The following is a 20,811-nucleotide window of genomic DNA, read 5'->3' on the forward strand; positions in this document are numbered from 1 at the left end:
TTCAGTTAAAACAAAGTGGTGGAACGCTCGAGTGCTAAGACTCTCTTTATAAACAAAATCTTATGCTGTTATTAGCTGGGCTCTGTACGTTATGAGAGTCATGTTTCCTGCTGTGCAAAAAATACACAGCCAGGTTGTCAAACATTTAAAAAGGCTTCATTGTTCAGTGGGTGTTTTGGCAAAATGTTTCCTTTCTACAGTATTGCTGTTTCTGGTACTGAGGAAGTCTCAGGTGGGTGTGGATGGAGGGCCGAATTTAGCTGCAAGAAGTAGGCATCGATGAAAGGGCAGGATCAGCAGTTAATATGGCCAATGCATTCCTTCAGATCTGGCTTAGAGTGGCCATTTATTCAGCCAGGCTTATAGGATGCTCTGACATTTTGTGCGGGGTCACTTGTATTGATCTGTTTGCTGCTGTATTGCCATGCTTTAAACCTTTCATTTTAAAAATGCTTGTGCTGGTTGTGTTATTGCTTTTATTGTTGTGAACTGCCCTGTGTTCTTGATCGATGAAAGGCAGTGTATAAATGGAAGAAATAATAATGTAGTGGTTAAGAGCGGTAGACTCGTAATCTGGTGAACCAGGTTCGCTTCCCCGCTCCTCCACATGCAGCTGCTGGGTGACCTTGGGCTAGTCACACTTCTTTGAAGTCTCTCAGCCCCACTCACCTCACAGGGTGTTTGTTGTGGGGGAGGAAGGGAAAAGGAGATTGTTAGCCGCTTTGAGACTCCTTAGGGTAGTGATAAAGAAGGATATCAAATCCAAACCCTTCTTCTTCTACTTCTACTTCACTGAGAACAGTTCTCTATTCAAAGGGCTGTCCAGTTTAAATATAAAGCAAGGGGAGCAGGGAGGGTCCTGAAATTGCCCATCAACAGTCAGCACCTAGACAGCAGACCAAGTTGGTATGCGCTACGGTTATACCTTTTTGGACCCCCCCCCCCCAAAAAAAACCAATTCCCTGTATCATAAAGGGATGAACTTTTGCTTTGCTTAGAAACACTGAAAAAGGTTCTAATTCTTCTGAGTTGTAAAAAAAGGCCACCTTGAAATGAAAAGCTGTAATCACTGTACAGTGGTACCTCGGGTTACATACGCTTCAGGTTACACACGCTTCAGGTTTCAGACTCCGCTAACCCAGAAATAATGCTTCAGGTTAAGAACTTTGCTTCAGGATGAGAACAGAAATTGTGCTCCGGTGGCGCGGCAGCAGCAGGAGGCCCCATTAGCTAAAGTGGTGCTTCAGGTTAAGAACAGTTTCAGGTTAAGAACGGACCTCCGGAACGAATTAAGTACTTAACCCGATGTACCACTGTATATACTACTCATAAGTATTAGCACTTTAAAAAAGTTTATGGGACTGTTTATGAAACTATTTTACAGCTGTCTGGAACTTTCTAAAACTGTATTGGAGAATAAAACTGCAACCTTGTCTTATTCTAAGCAATAAGAAGTGTATACAAGTGTATACATTGTATACATTGTATTATATTGTATACAAGTGTATACAAGTGTATAGGTAAAGGTAAAGGTACCCCTGCCCGTATGGGCCAGTCGTGTCCGACTCTAGGGTTGTGCGCCCATCTCACTTAAGAGGCCGGGGGCCAGTGCTGTCCCGAGACACTTCCGGGTCACGTGGCCAGCATGACAAAGCTGCTCTGGCGAGCTGGCACCAGCGCAGCACACGGAAACGCCGTTTACCTTCCCGCCGGAGCTGTACCTATTTATCTACTTGCACTTAAGGGTGCTTTCGAACTGCTAGGTGGGCAGGAGCTGGGACCGAAAGATGGGAGCTCACCCCGCCTCAGGGATTCGAACCACCGACCATGCGATCAGCAAGCCCTAGGCACTGAGGTTTTACCCACAGTGCCACCCGCGTACCGCATACAAGTGCATACATTGTATTATATGTACATTGTATGATATATGCTATGCATATTACATAATACTTTATATAGTTGCAAATACAAAAATTGATTTACTGATTTTGGGGTGACCTTTCTTCAAAAGCTTTGGAAATGACAGATCATCCCTTTGTTTTTAGGCAAAAGTTCATCTAACTAAGCTACAACATGAGGTTGTAAAAAAGTTATAACCCTAGTAGTATGCATGTTACCGGGTCAGTTTTATCTACTATAATGAGATGTATTTCTCTTTATAGTAATTATGTATAAGTGTGTATACAGATGTATTAGCACATGGAAATTTATGCAGATCTGAATCCTTTCTTGTCCTCTTTTTTTGGTTACACGTTTCCTCTTCTTTGGTGAAATGTTAAGTGGCCATCTGGATTGGGCCTGATGTAAAGTAGAGAGTTGATTCTACCAGCCAAAGTATGCATTAATCACCTATGAATTTCTTACATTAACTCTAGAAAGGTCTTATATCAGAACGTCACAGATACCACTTTCCTATCTGCTCAGTTACATTAGGATGATACTGTTCGTAGCCTCTGTACAAGAGGAAGCAGGGAACATGTAAAGCTTAAGGATGGTCAAGCTGTACTTGAATTAGACAGAACAACTCTTTCCATATTCATTCTAGAAGCCTAATAAACTTATTTCTTCCTTGCAATACATCTTTATTTCATTCTCTAAACACATAATCACCACAGATTAAGAAAATTTCCTTTGTTTAGGGGAACCTGAACAAGAGAACGTAAGAGCAGCCTGGGGGATTAGGCCAATAGTCCATCTAGTCCAACATTCTGTTCTCACAGTGACCAGACAGATGTGCTTAAGAATGTCAAAGAGGAAAGCCACTATAGTTAAATAGGTAAATGTCTATAGCGCATGCATAATAACTCACCCGCAGTCTGAAACGGTACTGTCCCCTATCTGCCACCCCAGAATTTCTCCGTATTATTCTGATATGTGTGTATAGCAGGCCTTCTACATCAGTCAAGAGCTAACTCTTTCCATTGCAATGCTTTTCCATGCTCTTCCTCATTTTAATGAGTAGAGGTCTTTGTGGGTTTTGCCCCAAGAAATCTAACCTTTGCTTGACATTATATGGCTGTTGTTACTAAGCTGTGTTCCCTTGCTGAGCTGTTAATAAGCACAGGTAACATTTCTCCAAATGTTAATCAACATAATTAATCAACTAGTCAGGCACTGTAGGGGGTCAGAACAGATGACCCTTTGTGTCCCTTCCAACTCTACAATTCTATGATTCCAATAACACAAGATGTCTAAATAAGTCAAAAGGTACATATGGGGTACTGTATTCTGAATTTAGCCATGAAGGAGGAGGAGGAGGAAGAAGAAGAAAAAGAGGAGGAAGAAGAGCCACAATGTAGTTTCAGTTTAAGTGTCTCCAATAATTTAAATCTCTCTTCAGTGACTATATAAGAACTTATCTGCAGCTGTTTTTCTGTCATAAAGATTGGAACTGAAATATATCTACAGTGGTACCTCGGGTTAAGAACTTAATTCGTTCTGGAGGTCCGTTCTTAACCTGAAACTGTTCTTAACCTGAAGCACCACTTTAGCTAATGGGGCCTCCTGCTGCTGCTGCGCCGCCGGAGCACGATTTCTGTTCTCATCCTGAAGCAAAGTTCTTAACCCGAGGTACTATTTCTGGGTTAGCGGAGTCAGTAACCTGAAGCGTATGTAACCCGAGGTACCACTGTATAATAACATGTGATCAATGAACTTGATCAATGAAGTAACCAATCATGCATTGTTTGCAGGCTTTAAACAATAACAGCAAATAGCATCCATATTTGCAGGGCTGATTTCCATTCCAGACATGGGATGAATAAGCAAACAGTGACAATTTCTGCTTCCATTTCCAACATCCCTATTTCAGACCAGAGGTGGGAGTTCACAGTTCTGAAAACTCCTCCAAAAAATACCCCTGCAAATAGAATACCAGCACAACAGAGAGAAATAAAACATCCCATCCCTTTGCTACTATGTTGTGTTTGCAGGGAACTTTAAAGGAAGAGGTGCATTAAAATTGTGACACCCCTCAACTACAGTCTCAGATAGTACTGCCCATCCAACTGCCTCCTCATTTCTGCTGCAATGTGTGCAGGCCAGGCCAAAGCCATTTGTGTTTCATATGGAAACTGCTGTGAAGCATCTCCAGTTAAATGGACAGGTTGCAGGTGATGTGAAGGACCTCTGCTGCAGGACCATGGATAGCTGCTGACAGTCTGGGTAGACAATGCTGAACTAGGTAGACTCGGCAAAAGTCTGCTTACTGCATTTTTTGCTCTATAAGATGCACCAGACCGCAAGACGCACCTAGTTTTTGGAGGAGGAAAACAAGAAAAAAAATATTCTGAATCTCAGAAGCCAGAACAGCAAGAGGGATCGCTGCGCAGTGAAAGCAGCAATCCCTCTTGCTGTTCTGGCTTCTGTGATAGCTGTGCAGCCTGCATTTACTCCATAAGATGCACACACATTTCCCCTTACTTTTTAGGAGGGAAAAAGTGAATCTTATATAGCAAAAAATACGGTAATCTGTTCCTCTCTAAAACCTCTCCCTTTTCTGCAGTTGCTTGTCCTCCCTATGAGAGAGAACCCAGAAGCCTTAAAAGCCAGGCCCATCATTCTTCTGCCCCACAATGCACTGCAGACTTAGTATCTACGCTAGTAAACATGAGGAACACGTAATCCGAAGGACTGAATGCTTTTGCCTCCCACCATGATTGACATCTTCATCAGCACCTGGCATTCTACAAGCATTTTTACACCTGAGTTCAAGTGGGGGGGGGGTTGGTTTTGTTGTTTTGGTAATGTGCCTGTAAAATCAATGCGGGGGGGGGGGATCCCATTTACATCATAACTATCTCTCATTCTCTTTTCCACATCCACATTAGCTATGATCAGAAATTAGCACAAATAGTGAAAGACAGCTTCAGAGGCAATTTAAGCCTCACGTATGAAAACTGCAAAAAGAAATATCCTCTTCTGCTACAGAAATGCAAGAGGCAAATGACCAAACAACGAAAGCAAGACTTTATTCATCCCTTTGCAGTGGAACTGCATGAAGCAGTTCCTAGCTTGGCGAAGACCACAGTGGCTTCATGGGTGAAATCCATAAAGGCCCAGCACGCTAAATACGATCCTTACAAAGTGACAATGTGGGTGAGCATGAAAAAAATGGAGCCCTATGCAGGACACTCAATAAGCAGGCTAGTTAAGTGGCATCCAATATCGATATCTATTGATTCCCAAACTCACCCCCGCCCCCGCCAGACTGCTTGAAAATTGCTAAGGGTCTTGATGGACCACTTAGCTCCCTGCACCCTGCTGTAGCAACTGTAATGCGCTGTGCAAGATGCATTATGATTTCTAATTGTGTTTGTATTGCTTCTTTTATTTCTTGTGCATTGTATTTTGTAGTGCTCCACAAAATTCAGACTGCAATACAACAGAATACCATGCTAAAAATAAGAGAGGCCATTAAAATGCAGGTTACAAATCATCAGTATGAATACTGAATGCAATGGACATGCCGTTTCCCGTTTCCAACCATGAATTCACAGAAACACCACTGGCCACCATTTGGGAACCCCTGCTAAAATGGTCCAAAATGTGAGCTGGGCTTTGAGAATGTGGGTTCGGTTCCATTTGTGAGCTTGGCAAGGCATTCCCATTTTTGGGAGGTTCAGGAAACAGTAAGAGTAAGAGAGAGAAATGTCAAGTTATTTATTACTTGTGCAAATATTTAGTACAGGCAGCGACTGCTTTAGGTGCATCCGATATGTGCGCAACTGTGTACACACACATCTCGCCGAACCTGGAAATGACCCGAAAATGTCACAAAAATGAAGAAGAAGAAGAAGAGTTTGGATTTGATATCCCGCCCTTCACTCCCTTTAAGGAGTCTCAAAGCGGCTAACATTCTCCTTTCCCTTCCTCCCCCACAACAAACACTCTGTGAGGTGAGTGGGGCTAAGAGACTTCAAAGAAGTGTGACTGGCCCAAGGTCACCCAGCAGCTGCTTGTGGAGGAGCGGAGACGCGAACCTGGTTCCCCAGATTACGAGACTACCGCTCTTAGCCACTACACCACACTGGCTCTCAATGGGTTGGGGCAGGGGCGTAACAGGTGTTTGCAGGCTTTTTCAATGGTGTTTCAAATATAAACATTTTCACTTAAACGTATGGTACCTCGGAATGTAGCCCCTGCATAAATGGGGAGTTGTCTATACTGGTGGATCAATCATGGGTTCATTTTAGTGATGTGCTGTAAAAATGTTGGGTCCAGCATCATAAGACCAGAGGCTAAAAATCCATCAAGCCCCACATCTTGTCCTCACAGTGGCCTCTGGCAAGCCTGCAAGCAAGATCTGAGTGCAGGAGAACTCTCTCTTCCTGCAGCTCCCAGCAACTGGCATTTTCCTCTGAAAATTTGTCCTCCAGAGGAAGAACTGGAACCACAGGGTGTAAGTTGCAGGGAAGCAGATTTCACCTTGAGCACCAGGAGAAACTTCCTAACACTAAGTGTTTCTCAAAAGCAGATAAGGATGTCTTCAGCTCTCCTTTGCTGGAGGCACTTAAAGCAGAAGTTGGACATCTGTCAGGGATGCTGTAGTTGCAGCCTGGACTGTGCACCTAGCCTTGATTATAGCAGATGGCCTCCAAGATCCCTTTTAACTCTATGATTCTATTCCTCCAGTTCTTTTGAAAAAACCTACCAAATGTTTATAAACCAACATTTTATATGGAAAATGCTTGGAATGCATGCAAGATTTCAATATTTTCTGTTTTTACAGAGGGAGGGGGAGAGAGAGAGGGAAGAAAGAGAAAAATTCTGTGCAGACTCAATTGTCTCCTTTACATTCATCCCCTGGCTCACACGACAGAGCTCAGAAACAGCCAGAGGTCCTTCAACGGCTGCTTCAATGACATTGGAAACAGTCTCACTTGTTCAAGGTAGAATTGCCTTATTCCAAATCCAGCTTGCCTCCCCCATTTATTTCTATTTTTCAATGACATGAAACATTTGTTTCATAAATATCTATAAGAGGCTTAAAAATAAGCCCTCTCCAGTGCTACAGGCCCCCATGCTATTACAGTCTAGGGAAACTATCTGCAGCATCAGCCTTTGGTTGGGCTCCAGCGCTTGGACGAAAATTGGTATTAAATAATTGAATGCAGAGTTAAAAGGAATTGGAACCCTGCCCAGACCTTCATAAAGGAATGAAGGCTCTGCCCATGGGTTTGCTTCTCCCTTGGTTCCATGGCACAATGAGGCAATCCATCCATCAATCAATCATTTGTGGAGGAGGAGACTCTTGAGAGTCCCATGGACTTCAGGAAGATCAAACCTATCCATTCTGAAGAAAATCAGCCCTGAGTGCTCACTGGAAGGACAGATCCTGAAGCTGAGGCTCCAATATTTTGGCCACCTCATGAGAAGAGAAGACTCCCTGGAAAAGACCCTGATCTTGGGAAAGACTGAGGGCACAAGGAGAAAGGGATGACAGAGGACAAGATGGTTGGACAGTGTGCTTGAAGCTACCAGCATGAGTTTGACCAAACTGCAGGAGGGAGTGGAAGACAGGAGTGCCTGGCGTGCACTGGTCCATGGGGTCATGAAGAGTCAGACACGACTAAACGACTAAACGATTAAACAACAGACCACTCCTATTCATGGATGTCAAAACACTTTACAAGCGTCTTTAAGCAAATCATTCGGACATCACCCTATCCAGGGAGTGCACTAGCCCTACAGAAATTCAGGCTGCAATCCTATACAAACACTTACCTAGGTGTAAGTATCATTGAACTCTGAGCAGACATGTAGAGCTCAAATCCCGACTCAGCCATGAACCTCAATGCATCCTTAGCATACTTTGCAAGTGTCCTGGAAAAACTGGGACATCCCGATTTTTTATCATGAGAGAACGGCAGCCATTTTGGCTGCCATGATCTTGCCCGATTTCCCTTGGGAAAATGCATTTTCTGGGGCCACAATCTTGTGTGGTACCCCAAAACACGCATTGGGCGTGTGCCTAAAAATAAAACACTTTTTTCGGTGGTGGGGAAGCTGCAGCACAAAATTGCATGAGATCATGGCAACCCAAATGGCCACTGTGTTCTTGTGATAAAAAATGGGAAGATGGTGTGGGGTCTCAGGAAAAGCCACAGAGGCATGTTTTTGCCCTGTTTTTTGGTTAGCTCAGGCATAGGCAAACTCGGCCCTCCAGATGTTTTGGGACTACAACTCCCATCATCCCTGACCAATGGTCCTGTTAGCTAGGGATGATGGGAGTTGTAGTCCCAAAACATCTGGAGGGCTGAGTTTGCCTATGCCTGGGTTAGCCTAACTGATGCCATTTTGCTTCTGTAAAAAAACCTGCCTGCTTTTGAATTTAGGAGGGTGAGCCACAAATATGTGAAGACCAGATAACGTTGCTAGGCGGTTTTCAGAAAAACCTCCCTCTGCCAGGCAGCTCTCTCCTTCAAGGTCTCCAGGCAGGGTGTCCTATTTTGATCAGCGCAAGGAACCTCGAAAGGGGGGAAGGGAGAGGGGATGCCTATAAAAAGTATGAACAAAGGCTCTTTGGGGCGGCTTCACCATCACAGTGGCGAGTGTGGCTTGCCCACTCTGTTTTACACCGCTGAATAAAAGAGTGGTTATGGGAATCTCCTCTGTCTATGGCATTTATTGGCCTTTTAGTGACCAAGGCAGCTTGGCCCTGATTAACGGACCCCAACATCGGTATCTGGGAAGATGGCGTCCTGGATTTGGGCTTCAAAGTGTTGGAGGGTATGCATTAGGCCAGACATCATTACTCAGTCTAACCTACATCACAGGACTGCTGCAAGGATAAAACAGGGGGAAGGAGAACCATGTAAACAGACTGAGCAACTTGGAGGGAATGTGGGGTATAAAGCACATCATCACCATCTCTGGGCTCCCAATGTCTTCAGATGAATATGTACACAAGGCACCCATAGAGACATAGCTGCCTATCTCCTTAATCTCACAGTTGCATTTCCTGTGCTAGGCCTATTCTTCCCGGTCTTATTGTATTCCAGTCTTCTGTCAGTACAGTATTACTACATTCCTTTGCAAAAAGAAAGATATTCCCTGCCCTACCTGGGCTGCTGTGATTTTTTAAAAGAGCTCAAAACAGGGAGCACAAGGTCTCTCTTTCCATAGGAATACAGTCACCAATAACAGCCACAGAGAAGAGAATAGCACCGCAGGAAAACACTTAATTCACCCTTCCCCCAGCCTGGTGTCCTCCCCCTGTTTTGGAGTAAAAATCGCATCACCCCCAGCCATTGGCTTTGCTGGATGGGGATGATGGGAGTTGTAGTTCAAAACACCTGGAGGGCACCAGGTTGGGGAAGGCCAGCTTAATCCAACACAACTGGGGTCCCAACATGTTTTGACAAAATGCCTTCCTTACATGCAATATTCTTGAATGCTTTCATTGCTTGCTTCTGAAGGTGCTGCTGCCACCACCCTAATTCCTGTAACTGCCCCTGCTGTGCTGAATGAAACTATTTCCTGGGCCTGACCAAATATCTCTTTTGTGCTTTGGTCTCCATTAACAAACACTGCCAGAAACTTTAGCAGTGGCTTCAAACAAGCTATGACATGCTTAGCAATACAGTTCAGAACTAGTTGTCATACTGTGTGCACACATTATACCTTGAAAGTAAATTTGAAGCACATTTCCCCCTTCAAAAAATTCAGGGCCCTGCGTTTGTTGCTGGGAACTGTAGCTTTGTGAGGGGCAAACTACACTGCTCAGAATTCTTGGGAGCTGGGGTGGGTAAAATGTGCTTCGAATTTGTCATTTTACATCTAGTCGGATTTTCTGTAATTCAGAATATATATATCTATAGCCATAGGCGCCGACTCCATGGGGCCTGAGGGGGCCTGAGCCCCCTCAAAAATTCGTTTGGGGGGGCTCTGCCCCCCCAATAATTTAAGAGAATTATTAGGCACCTTGCCAAAAACTGCGCAGGGGACTCTGGTGCGCGCCTCCCAAAGTGACCGGGAGCTCCTGAGAAGGGGCGGGCAGGTCGGTCAGTCAGAGGAAGACCCCCAGCGGCAGGACTTTAGAAAGGAATGGAGCCGCGGGGCCGAGGAACGGCGTATTCGTCGCCGGCGAGGGACCGGGGTGAGGGGAGAATGGAGGGGACGGGAGTTCCCGCCGCCGGAGCGGGGCTTTTTTTCTGGGTTCGGCTAAGGTGACGTTGGTAGGAGGGGGTGGCCGCCTCCCGGCGCGAAGCCTGGGGAGGGCAGGCCGGTTCTTGCATGCAAAAGCACCACTGCCATCCTGCCGCCAGTATGGACCCCGGTATGGCCCCCCCCCCAATATTTTTTATAAGTCGGCGCCCCTGTCTATAGCAAGAGAAGGAGCTTTAGGAGGGTTGTACAGTACCTTGGTTTCCCTGAGTCATAGAGTCGTAGATGAGTTTGCAGGACTTCAGTAGGATGCTAATCTTTTTCTCTGGAGAGTAGGCCTTGTGCATGGTTGTGAATTTGTGCAGTATTTTCTCCAGCAATGTGGATTCAGGCACACTGGTGGTGACTCCCAAGTCAGTGGTCGTCGTGTTTTGTATGACTTGCTGGTTTTCTTTCAGGAGCTTGAAGGATCCATCTTTGCTGTGGATTTCCCTTAGATAGGTATTGATGGCGTCTTTTAAAGGCTTCAAGACGCACTTGTGCAAAGCTGACTCGACAATCACCTCTGGAGTTGGGAAGCGGAGTGGGGAAACATAAGATAGAAAAGGAATATGTGAGAAATCAGCATCTTAAAGCCAGCCTGGATAGACATTCATGCAACTTACCCTCAGTATGTATTTTGTTCTACCTGTCCAGTCATACTACCAAAAGGTATGAAAATATTGACAAAAATATTTAACCTTAGTAGTTCTTAATCACTTTTCCCCTGCCCCTGTGCATATTGATGAAAATTCCTTCTGGAATTTATAGTCAAATTTGAGAGATTTCGTTTTGGTGACGGCAGGTAATGATCTCTGGAGCCTAGAAACTCTGTGTTAAAATAAAATTAGCACATTGTAACTATTGTTGTTGTTGTTGACTAAAGTGCTTCCTTACTTAAGAATATGACCATCCTTTTGCCCTGGAAATTTGGAAGCTCTAGCCTTGACCCTCATAAGCCTCAATACACTTGCTACTTAGACCACCATTTATTGGAAAGGCAGCATACATATTTAACAAATAAAAATATGGTTTTGGGGTCTAGTCTAGCCAGTTCATAGAGATCTCTGGCTAGGCCTAACATAACAGAAGCAACTGCTATTTTTTAACTGTAAGTTTTTATATTGTTGTTTTTTAATTGTAGCCCACCCTGGGGCCTTAGGGTGAAGGGTAGACAATAAATTAAATAATTATAATAATGTCTCTTGGTTTTGACCCAACAAACCACTGCCATTTTGAACAGCATCCAAATGGAATCCGGCCCCCAGACTGGGAACATGGAAGCGGACTTTTTCATTAGTGGCACCAGTGTTGTGGAATGCTTTTCCTGCAGAAAAACCAGAGGCTTCCTCCGTATTGGCATTCCGTCGATCCTTGAAAACACACCTGTTTAGGCAAACGTCCACGCGAACGTCTTGATCCAACTGTTTTAATTGCTTTTTAAACTGTGTAATTGTTATGCTTTTTGACAGGTTTGTTTTATTGTATATTTTAAATATGGCTATTTTAATGTTTTGATGGAATTGTTGTACTGTGTATTTTAATTATGTAAGAATTTTGTAATTGATTATATGCTTGTAAATCACTTAGAAGCCAATATGGCATGCAAACAACAACAGGAACAGGAACAGAAACAGGAAAAATCCATGAATGTCTTCAACAAGTTTTACCCATAATGTATGACCAAAGGCAAAGATGAATCTAGCAAAGTGAACTGCTGGGAAAAGGGAAGGAGGAGGAGGAGAAGGAACTAGGCTATTGAGGAGTGAATTTCTGTTATTTGGATGAAATATGTTCACAGCATGGATAAAGGATTTTTAGCAATAGGTGCTGAGGGGAGAATGGATTTTGGAAATGTTAGGGAAGAAAAATCACACTGTGGAACTGGGTCTGGATGTGAAGGGGAAAGTGAGGCAGAAGATAATCCCAATTTGGCATGCTCAGGATAAAAGAAATGGAATTTCTCAATGTGAATTTAAATAAAATGACAGGCACAATTTTGCTGTGTTCAGCTGGAAAGGGGAGAGGACATCCAGGAAGAAGTGTTGACAACGTGTAGAAAGTTGGCCTACCAGGATTGATGAAAGTTGCAGCAACTTTTTGAAAATTTCATTTCCGTCTAAGGCTAGATGGTGGTTGTTTTGACTTCTACAGCTCTGCTGAATGCAATTCTCTGCAATGCTGGAACTGATTACATCCAGCAGCATGAAACTGCATATTCTTTAGTTCGTGTCACTCTTGTTCATGGCCTTCTGAGGCTATTGCCCAACTCTTGCTTAACATCCAGCAAGTGAACAAAAACACCCAAAGAAACGCCTTTCCATCAAACTTGCAAAAGCACAGCAAATTGCATCACGCCTGTCCTGTTGTCACCTCTGCAGGGCCTATAACCCAAGCACACTCAACTCTGTGTTGGATTCTGGCCAGGGTATCTGTGATAGCTGGAAGAACAGGACCACAGGAGTAAGCTCTGAAACCCATGAAATACACCTAGAATCATAGACTTGGAAGGGACCGCGAGGGTCATCTAGTCCAACCCCCTGCAATGCAGGAATATTTTTGCCCAAAGTGGGACTTCAATCCATGACCCTGACATTAAGTCTCGCTTTACTGGCTAAGCTATCCTGCAGAAGAGCTCCTATATGAGGGCCGTGAATTAAGTTTCTCCTTCCACCAGAGATCCAACTCAACCTGTTGACTCTAAGGCTGGGCTGTGGCCAGAACATACGCATGGCCAAATTTCATCTGGCCTGCAGCATCGGTCCACTCTGGTGCCTTTGCCTGTTCAGTCTGACTGAAGCAAAAGGGGATAGAGCAATCCTTGACTCTGCCACGACCCAGCTTGATTTCTTTGCTGAATATGTAGAAAGGAGCTTCACACACGTCCGGCACAGAAATGTTGCAGGTGATGGTGAAGGTGCCCTCCAGTTGTTTTGGATGGCAGTGCTAGCTGGGGATGATGGGAGTTGTAGTCCAAAGCAGCTGGAAGGTACCAGGTTCAGGAAGGCTGGGATAGAGTTTCTAGTGTTGTGATGCAATGGATGGTGTTTTAAGCACTGAAGCTTATTCTATGGCCTGGGGATAAGTGATAAAATGGGATAGCCTCAAGCATTCCAGTCTGAATGTGGGAAGAAGGGTGGGTTACAAACATAATCACTAAATAAAAAGCCTGAGAGCTCTGTCAGTGCTTTGGTAACCTGCTCTTTGGTGGTGTTTCTGCATCTAGACTCCATTATATTTTAAAAATGTCATAGATGTGGAAAAAAAGAGTAAATAAACCTGTAAATAACCATAGATGTCTGTGGTCCAGCAAATGCCAATGGCTGACAAATACAACTATTTTATTGTGTTAGTTCTCCTGATAATGTGTTATTTTGATGCATCATGTTTTCACCTTGATTTGCCTCTCGAGGAAGCCATGCACTCAGAAGAAGAATAGAAAACGGAAGCTCTTACCTAGTTGCTCATCCGTGTGAACAGCCTGGTCCATAAAGGTTTTTATCTCCCTGCTTTGTACTAAGTAGCTCTTCAGCTGGGTCATCATTAAGCGGATCTCTTGCAGCATCTCAGTGCTGGAGCTCTGCCTCGCCATCATCTCCAGGCTGTATACTTTATAGTCCTGCACCAAGCGGCCAAAGTAAGAGTCTTTGTCCTGGGCCAGCTCCACAATCTTCTTCTGGAGCTTTCGGTCAGCGGACAGGAAAGCAGTGAAGACATTGCTCAGGCTGACCATGGACAGGCGGTTCTTGGCCCTGCCTAATATCATGGAACGGGTCTTCTTCACCGACGGGCTGGTCACCAGCTCTAGCTCATCCTCAGTGCTGCTGGTGGAATAGGAGTCTGGCTCAGAGGCTGGTGCCTGAGCCCCCACGTTGCTTACTGGGCTGTCCAGTGAGTCATGAGAACTTTCAAGATCTGAGAAGCTAAGAGGCTGACGGGCAAATTTTGATTCCCTTTTTGCATTGGAGCAACTTTTTTTTACTGGCTTTCCCTTTCCTTTTGGAACCGGCAATTCTGACTCTTCAGCACATACTGGTTTTGAATGGCAAGAGCTGGCGGATGACTCCTGTCGTGAGATCCTTTTCTTTCTTGGGGGTGGGATAGGAGGCCCTGCCGACTTCTCTGAGGGCTTCTTCTGCAGCTCACCCACCAGCTGGTTCTTGGCCTCGCTGTTGGGCTCCCTCCCTTGACGTGATGCTGGATCTTTCTCCGAAACCTCTTCAAACACCTCTGGAGGCTCAGCAGCACATGAAATGCAACCTTCATTCCCACTGCTCCGTTTCCCCACCAGTTCTCCACCTGCTGCTGGACATTTCTCAGATTTTTCAAAGCAGCCCTTTCCAGAATATCTCTCGGATATGCACCTCCTTGGCGGAATGGAAGGAGGGATGCATTTCTTTGTGGTAAAAGAATCGCTGAGAGACAAAGACAGCTGCCCATCGTCTTCTTTGCTTTTGCTAACTTCAGTTTTCATTTCCTTTTTGTTTTTCTCCAGATCCCGAAGCTCTTCAGAAGTGGTCATGGGAGACTTTTCAGGCTGCTTCACAGCATGAAGAGGCGGAGGAGGTGGTGGCGGTGGGCGGCGGCTGGGAGACCTCTTTGGAGGCCTTGTCACGGTGTCGCTAGTAAAAGAAGGATCTTTCCTGCAAGTCTCTAGAGAAGGAGGAAGAGGAGGAGGTGGTGGAGGAGGAGGAGGAGGAAGAAGAACATCCGGGGGAAACTGGTTGCTTCTCTCCTCTATAAAAATAGGATTTACAAACCACAGCCTGTCATTTCCTATTGACAGCTCAATTTCACATGAACAATTGTCCGTGCTGCTTGCAAAACACTGGGTAGTTTCCCCCTCCTTTTTCGCTTGAGCTGTGGCAAAAGCAAGACCTTTCACAGAGCGAGGGAACTGCCCTCCCCGCCTTTGATTTAAAGCGGAGTCCCAGAAACCTGCAAAAACAAACCAACCAAAAACCATGAGAATTAAAAGAAAATAATCAAGGGCAGGGCAGTAAGAGACTGAAGTCCTTTAACTGAATTGTATTGCATAATGTTTATTGAACATATGCATTATTCTGTATTGGATAGACAGTGCTGCCTTTAAAAAGGTCAAACCAAGCAGAATCCTCATATACAATCAATAGTATTACCTGAAAATGGCTGTTTCGCCAAAAGTGCTGCTCACTGCAACATTACCCAGGGGTAGGGGTGGCCGATAGCAGCAAGGAATAGGGTGGAATTTTTCCCCAAGCAGAAAACCCTGTGCAGACTGAGAACATGGTTGAGGTCAGAGGCCCAAACCAGATCTTACTGTACAATAAAAGCAGCTACATTAAACATGCTTGCTTAGACATGTGTCTAATGTTGTGTGTAGTTTGGGTCAGAGGGGGGTAAGAATGAGCTCAAAGGGTAGCTTCTGCTGTACACAAGAGCTGGAGGGTTTGTCCTATAAAACCATAGCAGCGTGCATGCAAACACACACACACACACACACACACACACACACACACGAGTAACATAGTGTGTTTGTGTACCAGCTAAAGAAATATAGCCATTGATCAAGTGAGTTACCTTTTGCAAAACAGTAACCCCTGTGTTATCGAAGGGAAAGCGCCACTTTTTCCAAAGTACAAAATACTATGCTTTGAGTGCTGATGAAAAGAAACATTTAGATGTCACCTTGAATACGTTTTTTGTCTTCCTCAGTATACTATAACTGATAGAACATTTAGGCTAGAGAAAATGTAGTTTGACGAAGTATGGAAATTGCATGCTCTACTTTGTGTTCTATTTTCAGAGAAAATGTCTTGGATAAGGTTCCCATTTTTGTATATGGAAACTTTAAAAAGGGAGATGTGTAAAATACTTACTAGATTCAGTCCTGTATTTTGAATAGTATAATAAAGGTAAAGGTAAAGGACCTCTGGACGGTTAAGTCCAGTCAAAGGTGAGTATGGGGTTGGCGCTGTGGTCTAAACCACTGAGCCTCTTGGGCTTGCTGATCAGAAGGTCAGTGGTTTGAATCCCTGCAACAGAGAGAGCTCCCATTGCTGTGTCCCAGCTTCTGCCAACCTAGCAGTTCGAAAGCACGCCAGTGCAAGTAGATAGATAGGTACCGCTGCGGCGGGAAGGTAAACGGCGTTTCCATGCACTCTGGCTTACGTTATGGTGTTCTGTTGCACCAGAAGCGGTTTAGGCATGCTGGCCACATGACCCGGAAAGCTGTCTGCAGACAAAAGTGAGATGAGCACCACAACTCTATTGTCGCCTTTGACTGGACTTAACCGTTCAGGGGTCCTTTACCTTTACCTTTACTGTACAATGGACATGGAAACCATTGACAATTTTTGCTGTGGTGATGTCTAGGAAGGTGATGCAAATTATACTTGTTAATGAGTTGTTTTATTTACATAGCAGAATCAACCTGTGTTATGCCTTTTACTAATTCTGAATTTCATTTGCTGATATTTATTTATTTATAAATCCATCTATATGCATATACCACCCAGAGTGGCTCACAACACTGTAAAACAGCAGGTGTATAAATTCTAACATAAAATGGCAATGGTGCTAACAATCTTTTAAAAAGCTATGCCATTTAAAACTGTTTACAAACATCAGTATAAATTGCCACCCTAAGGGCATAACCGTCTATACTAAAATAACCAATTCTGAGAAAACCTTTAAGAGAATGTGAGTCAAAAGATTCATTTAAACACTGGCAATGTTGAGGCCACACACACTTCTGTGGGGAGGGAGTTCCAGAATCCGGGGGCCATGCCAGAAAAGTCCCTATCTCTTGTGCCAGCCAAATCAACTTGGCATGCCATGAGGATATGAGCAGAGTCTCAGAGGCAGATCTTAATAGGTCTGTGTTGGTGTAGGTGGCCATTTGGCTAACATTGTCCGAAACCGTTTAAGCCTTTAAAGGTCAAAATCAGTGCTTTGAATTGGGTCCAGAAATGCACCTGCAGCCAGTGAACAGTATTGGTGTATATGTGCTCCAATTGTCATGTGCACTGGCAGATGAGGAACAGCATTCTGTACCAGTAAAGGTTTCCCGGTCTGTCTTCCAAGGCAGCCTCAAGTAGAGTGCATTACAGTAGTCTATCCTCAACATGGATTACTGAGCCAAGGTTTGATCTTTCTAAATAGGGTTGTAGCTGGCATACTAATCTTAGCAAATATAGGGCAATTCTAGCCACAGGCTCCCCTCAGATAGGGTCAAGTCCAAGTGGACCCCCAAACCAGAAACCTGGTTCTTGCGGGGAAGTGGAACCCCATCCAAACCCAGCTGTACCCTCTTCTCCAGGTAAGCAAATCTCCCTCTTTACCCTGCTGAACACCTATGTCTGGTCTGGATTAAATCATTCCTTTTTTTTTAATAGTCTGTAATTTTATATTTGGGGGTCCCACAAAAGATGGACTTTGTTCCCTCTACCAAAGTCTAGGCACAGATTGACAAACAAAAGAAGTCTTAATCCCATCCTGAAGTAGAGATCCAGAAATTATCGTGCAAGAGCATTTGCATATAAAGCAGCATTAAACAAATACTGTTGCAGAGATATGATTTGTGCCTAGGGCTGTGTGCATACATCTCAGAAGTGTCAGAATGAAACGGGGAATTCCTCCTCCTAAGACAGGCATGATTCTGAGGGAAGTGGAAATAAGCATTGTAGATTACGAAATCTTTCCTTTTGGAAAAGAAAACTCTGGTTTGCTACCTGCCATCACCTCCTCTCTGAATTGATTAGGTTTTTTTTACTAAGGAGCCTAAGGAGCACAATACAGTGTATAACTTCTATGTGTCCTAGAAATAATTTCAAGTGCTCAAAGGTCATTTTGGATGTTAATTCAGTAACCCTGACAATCTTGTAGGCCAGGCCAGTCTCATAGGATGTTGTGGCCAGTCTATCTGCAAAAATGCGGCTCAGATTAAATTTGAACCAAGTATTTCCAGCTGATATCTTATGCTCAACCACATCACAGCAATCTTGATCAAAACAAAAGACTAGAATGCATGGACATGCAATGAAGATGAGCGCAGGGAGATTCTGGGCAGGTAAAAGAAAGTACTTTTTCCACACACACCATAGTGAATCTATGGGACTCCCATGGCCGCCAACCTGAATGGCTGTAAAAGAGGACTGGACAAATTCACAGAGGATAAGACTATCAGTGGCTACTAGCCATGATGACTATGATCGGCCTCCCTTGTTGGAGGTATTATGCTTCTACAGAGACAGCCCACTGAGGAGGCAGGGCAAAACACCTGCCTTAGGCAAGGGAAGTATACAAGAGGCAGCACCCTACCAGCCCCATTGCTTCTGCCCCCTTGCAAAGCACTCCTCTCTCTCACCAAGGGCGGAGAAGAGGAGATACAAGGCCCTTGAGCAGGGATGATGAACAGGAATGCCTTGCGGAACACTCCCACCTCTTGCTGAGTTCGGCGAAACAAGGGAGCATTCTGGCATGTGATGGAATTGTGCATAGGACTAGAAGCCTTAGGTGTACATCCAGATAATGAACCCATTATTTAGGGTTTGGGGTAAGAAGTTGCTAGGGGTCTCCAACACAACTTACCTATCTCCAGACTAGAGATGGTTTCTAGATCTGTAACACTATTGGCTTCCAATATCGCTTGTGGCAGCTTTAGCGTGGAGGGAAGCAAATCTCTAGGAAGTGAAAAAGAAATGAATAAATATATTCAAAGTTGCATGTGGCTTGGTAGGGAATAAAAGCTGCTTGGTTAGTTCTGCATTATTTCATTTCTTATTCTAGACAGAAGCAGTACTTCAAAATAATTTCAATGGAAACGCATTTACAATAAGTTTATATTCTGAATCATAGAGTGGGAAGTGGCCCTCAAGCAGGGATGGGGGAGAAAGTCCACCTGTGTCCCAAGGCTCTTCAGCCACAGTTTGACATATAAGCCAGTCCTGGGTTCCTGTTACTGCTCTCCTGGGCAAACCATGAGCCATAAACCATAGGGTCTTGCTTACAGCTCATGGTTTGCCCAAAAGAGCTAGACTACAAGTCGAGGTTTGGGCAACAACCTAGGGTCAAACTTTGGCTTAGCTCAGTGTGGCACAGCAGCAAAACAACCAGGAAGGAGTTAGGGATGTCAGAGAATACCAAGGAAAACAGAAATGGAGCAGAATCTGCTGTTTGCCTATGTGCCCCATGTCCAGAACGGAAATCAACCCAGAGAACATGTAATTGATTACGTTCCATGTTTTTTCTTGACACTGAAATGACATAATGACAATGTAACTTCGGTAATTAATTTATGGAAGTTATGTCCTTTTACCACAGCCGCCAGCAAGTCGAATACCATAGCTTTGGGTGGAAAATGAACTACAGCAGAATGGAAACAGCTCTGCATGCGATAAATACAGGGCAAAAAGGAAAACAATAGCTTCTTTACCTCCTACGAGGAGTGAAACAGCCGCAAGCTCTTCTCTGGGAGCCCACACATTTGCAGTGAGCAATTATTTGGCTTAGAGTGTCGTGCGAATGAGACTCAGATCAACATAGAACAAGCCATCAGCATATTTCCTGCAGCTCAGTTGGTTGCAAAATGGCACAGGAGGGTAATCCAACTGAAGCAGGCTCTGATGTGACCTTTCCTGACCTGCATTTCTCTCCTGGGATCCTTCCCACAGGAGAGTTCATAGTACTGGTCCTGTGAGATGGCGAGGGTGGCGTGGAGAGGAAGTCTGGCTCTTTTTATTGCTAACCCAAAGTCAATTATCATTCTTTTAAAAACAGCTTGGAACAGCTGAGTTTCAAATAGCTCACTTGGCTTGTAGTTTCTCTGCACCGCAGGAAATCATTCTTTCACATGACTGGCACGAGTGCTGAGCAAACTGCCTGCCTTGACAGATCCCAGGATGGCTAAGAGATGAACTCATGATGGCCTTTCCTCTCCCCTTCAGCTACTGTTGGCCTTAACTAGGGATGAGGGAGAAACTAAGTTCAATATTCATTTAAGGGTGAATATTCCTAATTCACGAACCCAAACACAGACGTCTTTTGAAAATTTCACTTCTCCAACTCTTGCAGTGCGGTTCTCCAGCCAAGTAATGTATACCAAAATGTACACCTTAAAGTAAAATGTGCATTAAAATGCCTGTATTGGTGAAAGAAACAATAAAAAGGCCCCCATACTGTATTAGGGAAAAATTACATTGCAAAAATGTTTGAATTAGGCAAGATGGCATACAAAAATGTACACATGGAGAAAAATCCACACTAAAATGCTGGTGAAGTTTCAGAGGGACTTAAAAAAACTGGCAAACTGGTGTGTAAATGTGGAGAACTGAGCACTGGAAAAAAGATAAACTGAGAGAAGTCAAAACTGAAATATTCACCTATCCTTAGTCTTAACATTAAACACACAATCTTTTCTTTAGCAAGTACTCTCATAGGAGCAGATGGGACTTGTCAACCTGGGAAGGTAGCCCATCTAGAAGAAGAAAAACTCTGATCCTAACCTCCACTGCCCTGTGGGATACTTTCAGGAGAAGGTAAAGCTAAGGAGTAAACCCTACACAATTCCGGGGTGGAGTCCCTAGGGTGGTTGGGTGGTGCCTTGTACACCTCCTTCCAGCGACTCCTGCAGCCAAGCTGGTGCCAAGCATATGGCTCTGCTTTCCTTTGGACCACATCAATCGG

General features: G+C 44.3%; 2 protein-coding genes across 5 annotated transcripts in view; both read right to left on the bottom strand.

The window, feature by feature from the left end:
• LOC310706715 (endogenous retrovirus group 3 member 1 Env polyprotein-like) overlaps positions 1 to 20,811 on the bottom strand; it is an 874,531-nt gene that overhangs the window by 845,170 nt on the left and 8,550 nt on the right. The window lies entirely within an intron of this gene.
• Positions 1 to 20,811, bottom strand: part of RIN3 (Ras and Rab interactor 3) — a 70,731-nt gene that overhangs the window by 8,996 nt on the left and 40,924 nt on the right. For all 4 annotated transcript variants that reach the window (XM_083501503.1, XM_083501504.1, XM_083501505.1 and 1 more), the window contains 3 exons: positions 18,718 to 18,809; positions 13,603 to 15,084; positions 10,364 to 10,672 (listed from right to left, as the gene is read on the bottom strand). In XM_083501503.1, the coding sequence (XP_083357629.1) occupies positions 10,364 to 10,672; positions 13,603 to 15,084; positions 18,718 to 18,809 (1,883 nt within the window). The remainder of the gene's footprint in view (positions 1 to 10,363; positions 10,673 to 13,602; positions 15,085 to 18,717; positions 18,810 to 20,811) is intronic.

This window comes from Podarcis liolepis (genome assembly GCF_965112155.1).
Source record: "Podarcis liolepis genome assembly, chromosome: 1".
Taxonomy (NCBI): Eukaryota; Metazoa; Chordata; class Lepidosauria; order Squamata; family Lacertidae; genus Podarcis; species Podarcis liolepis.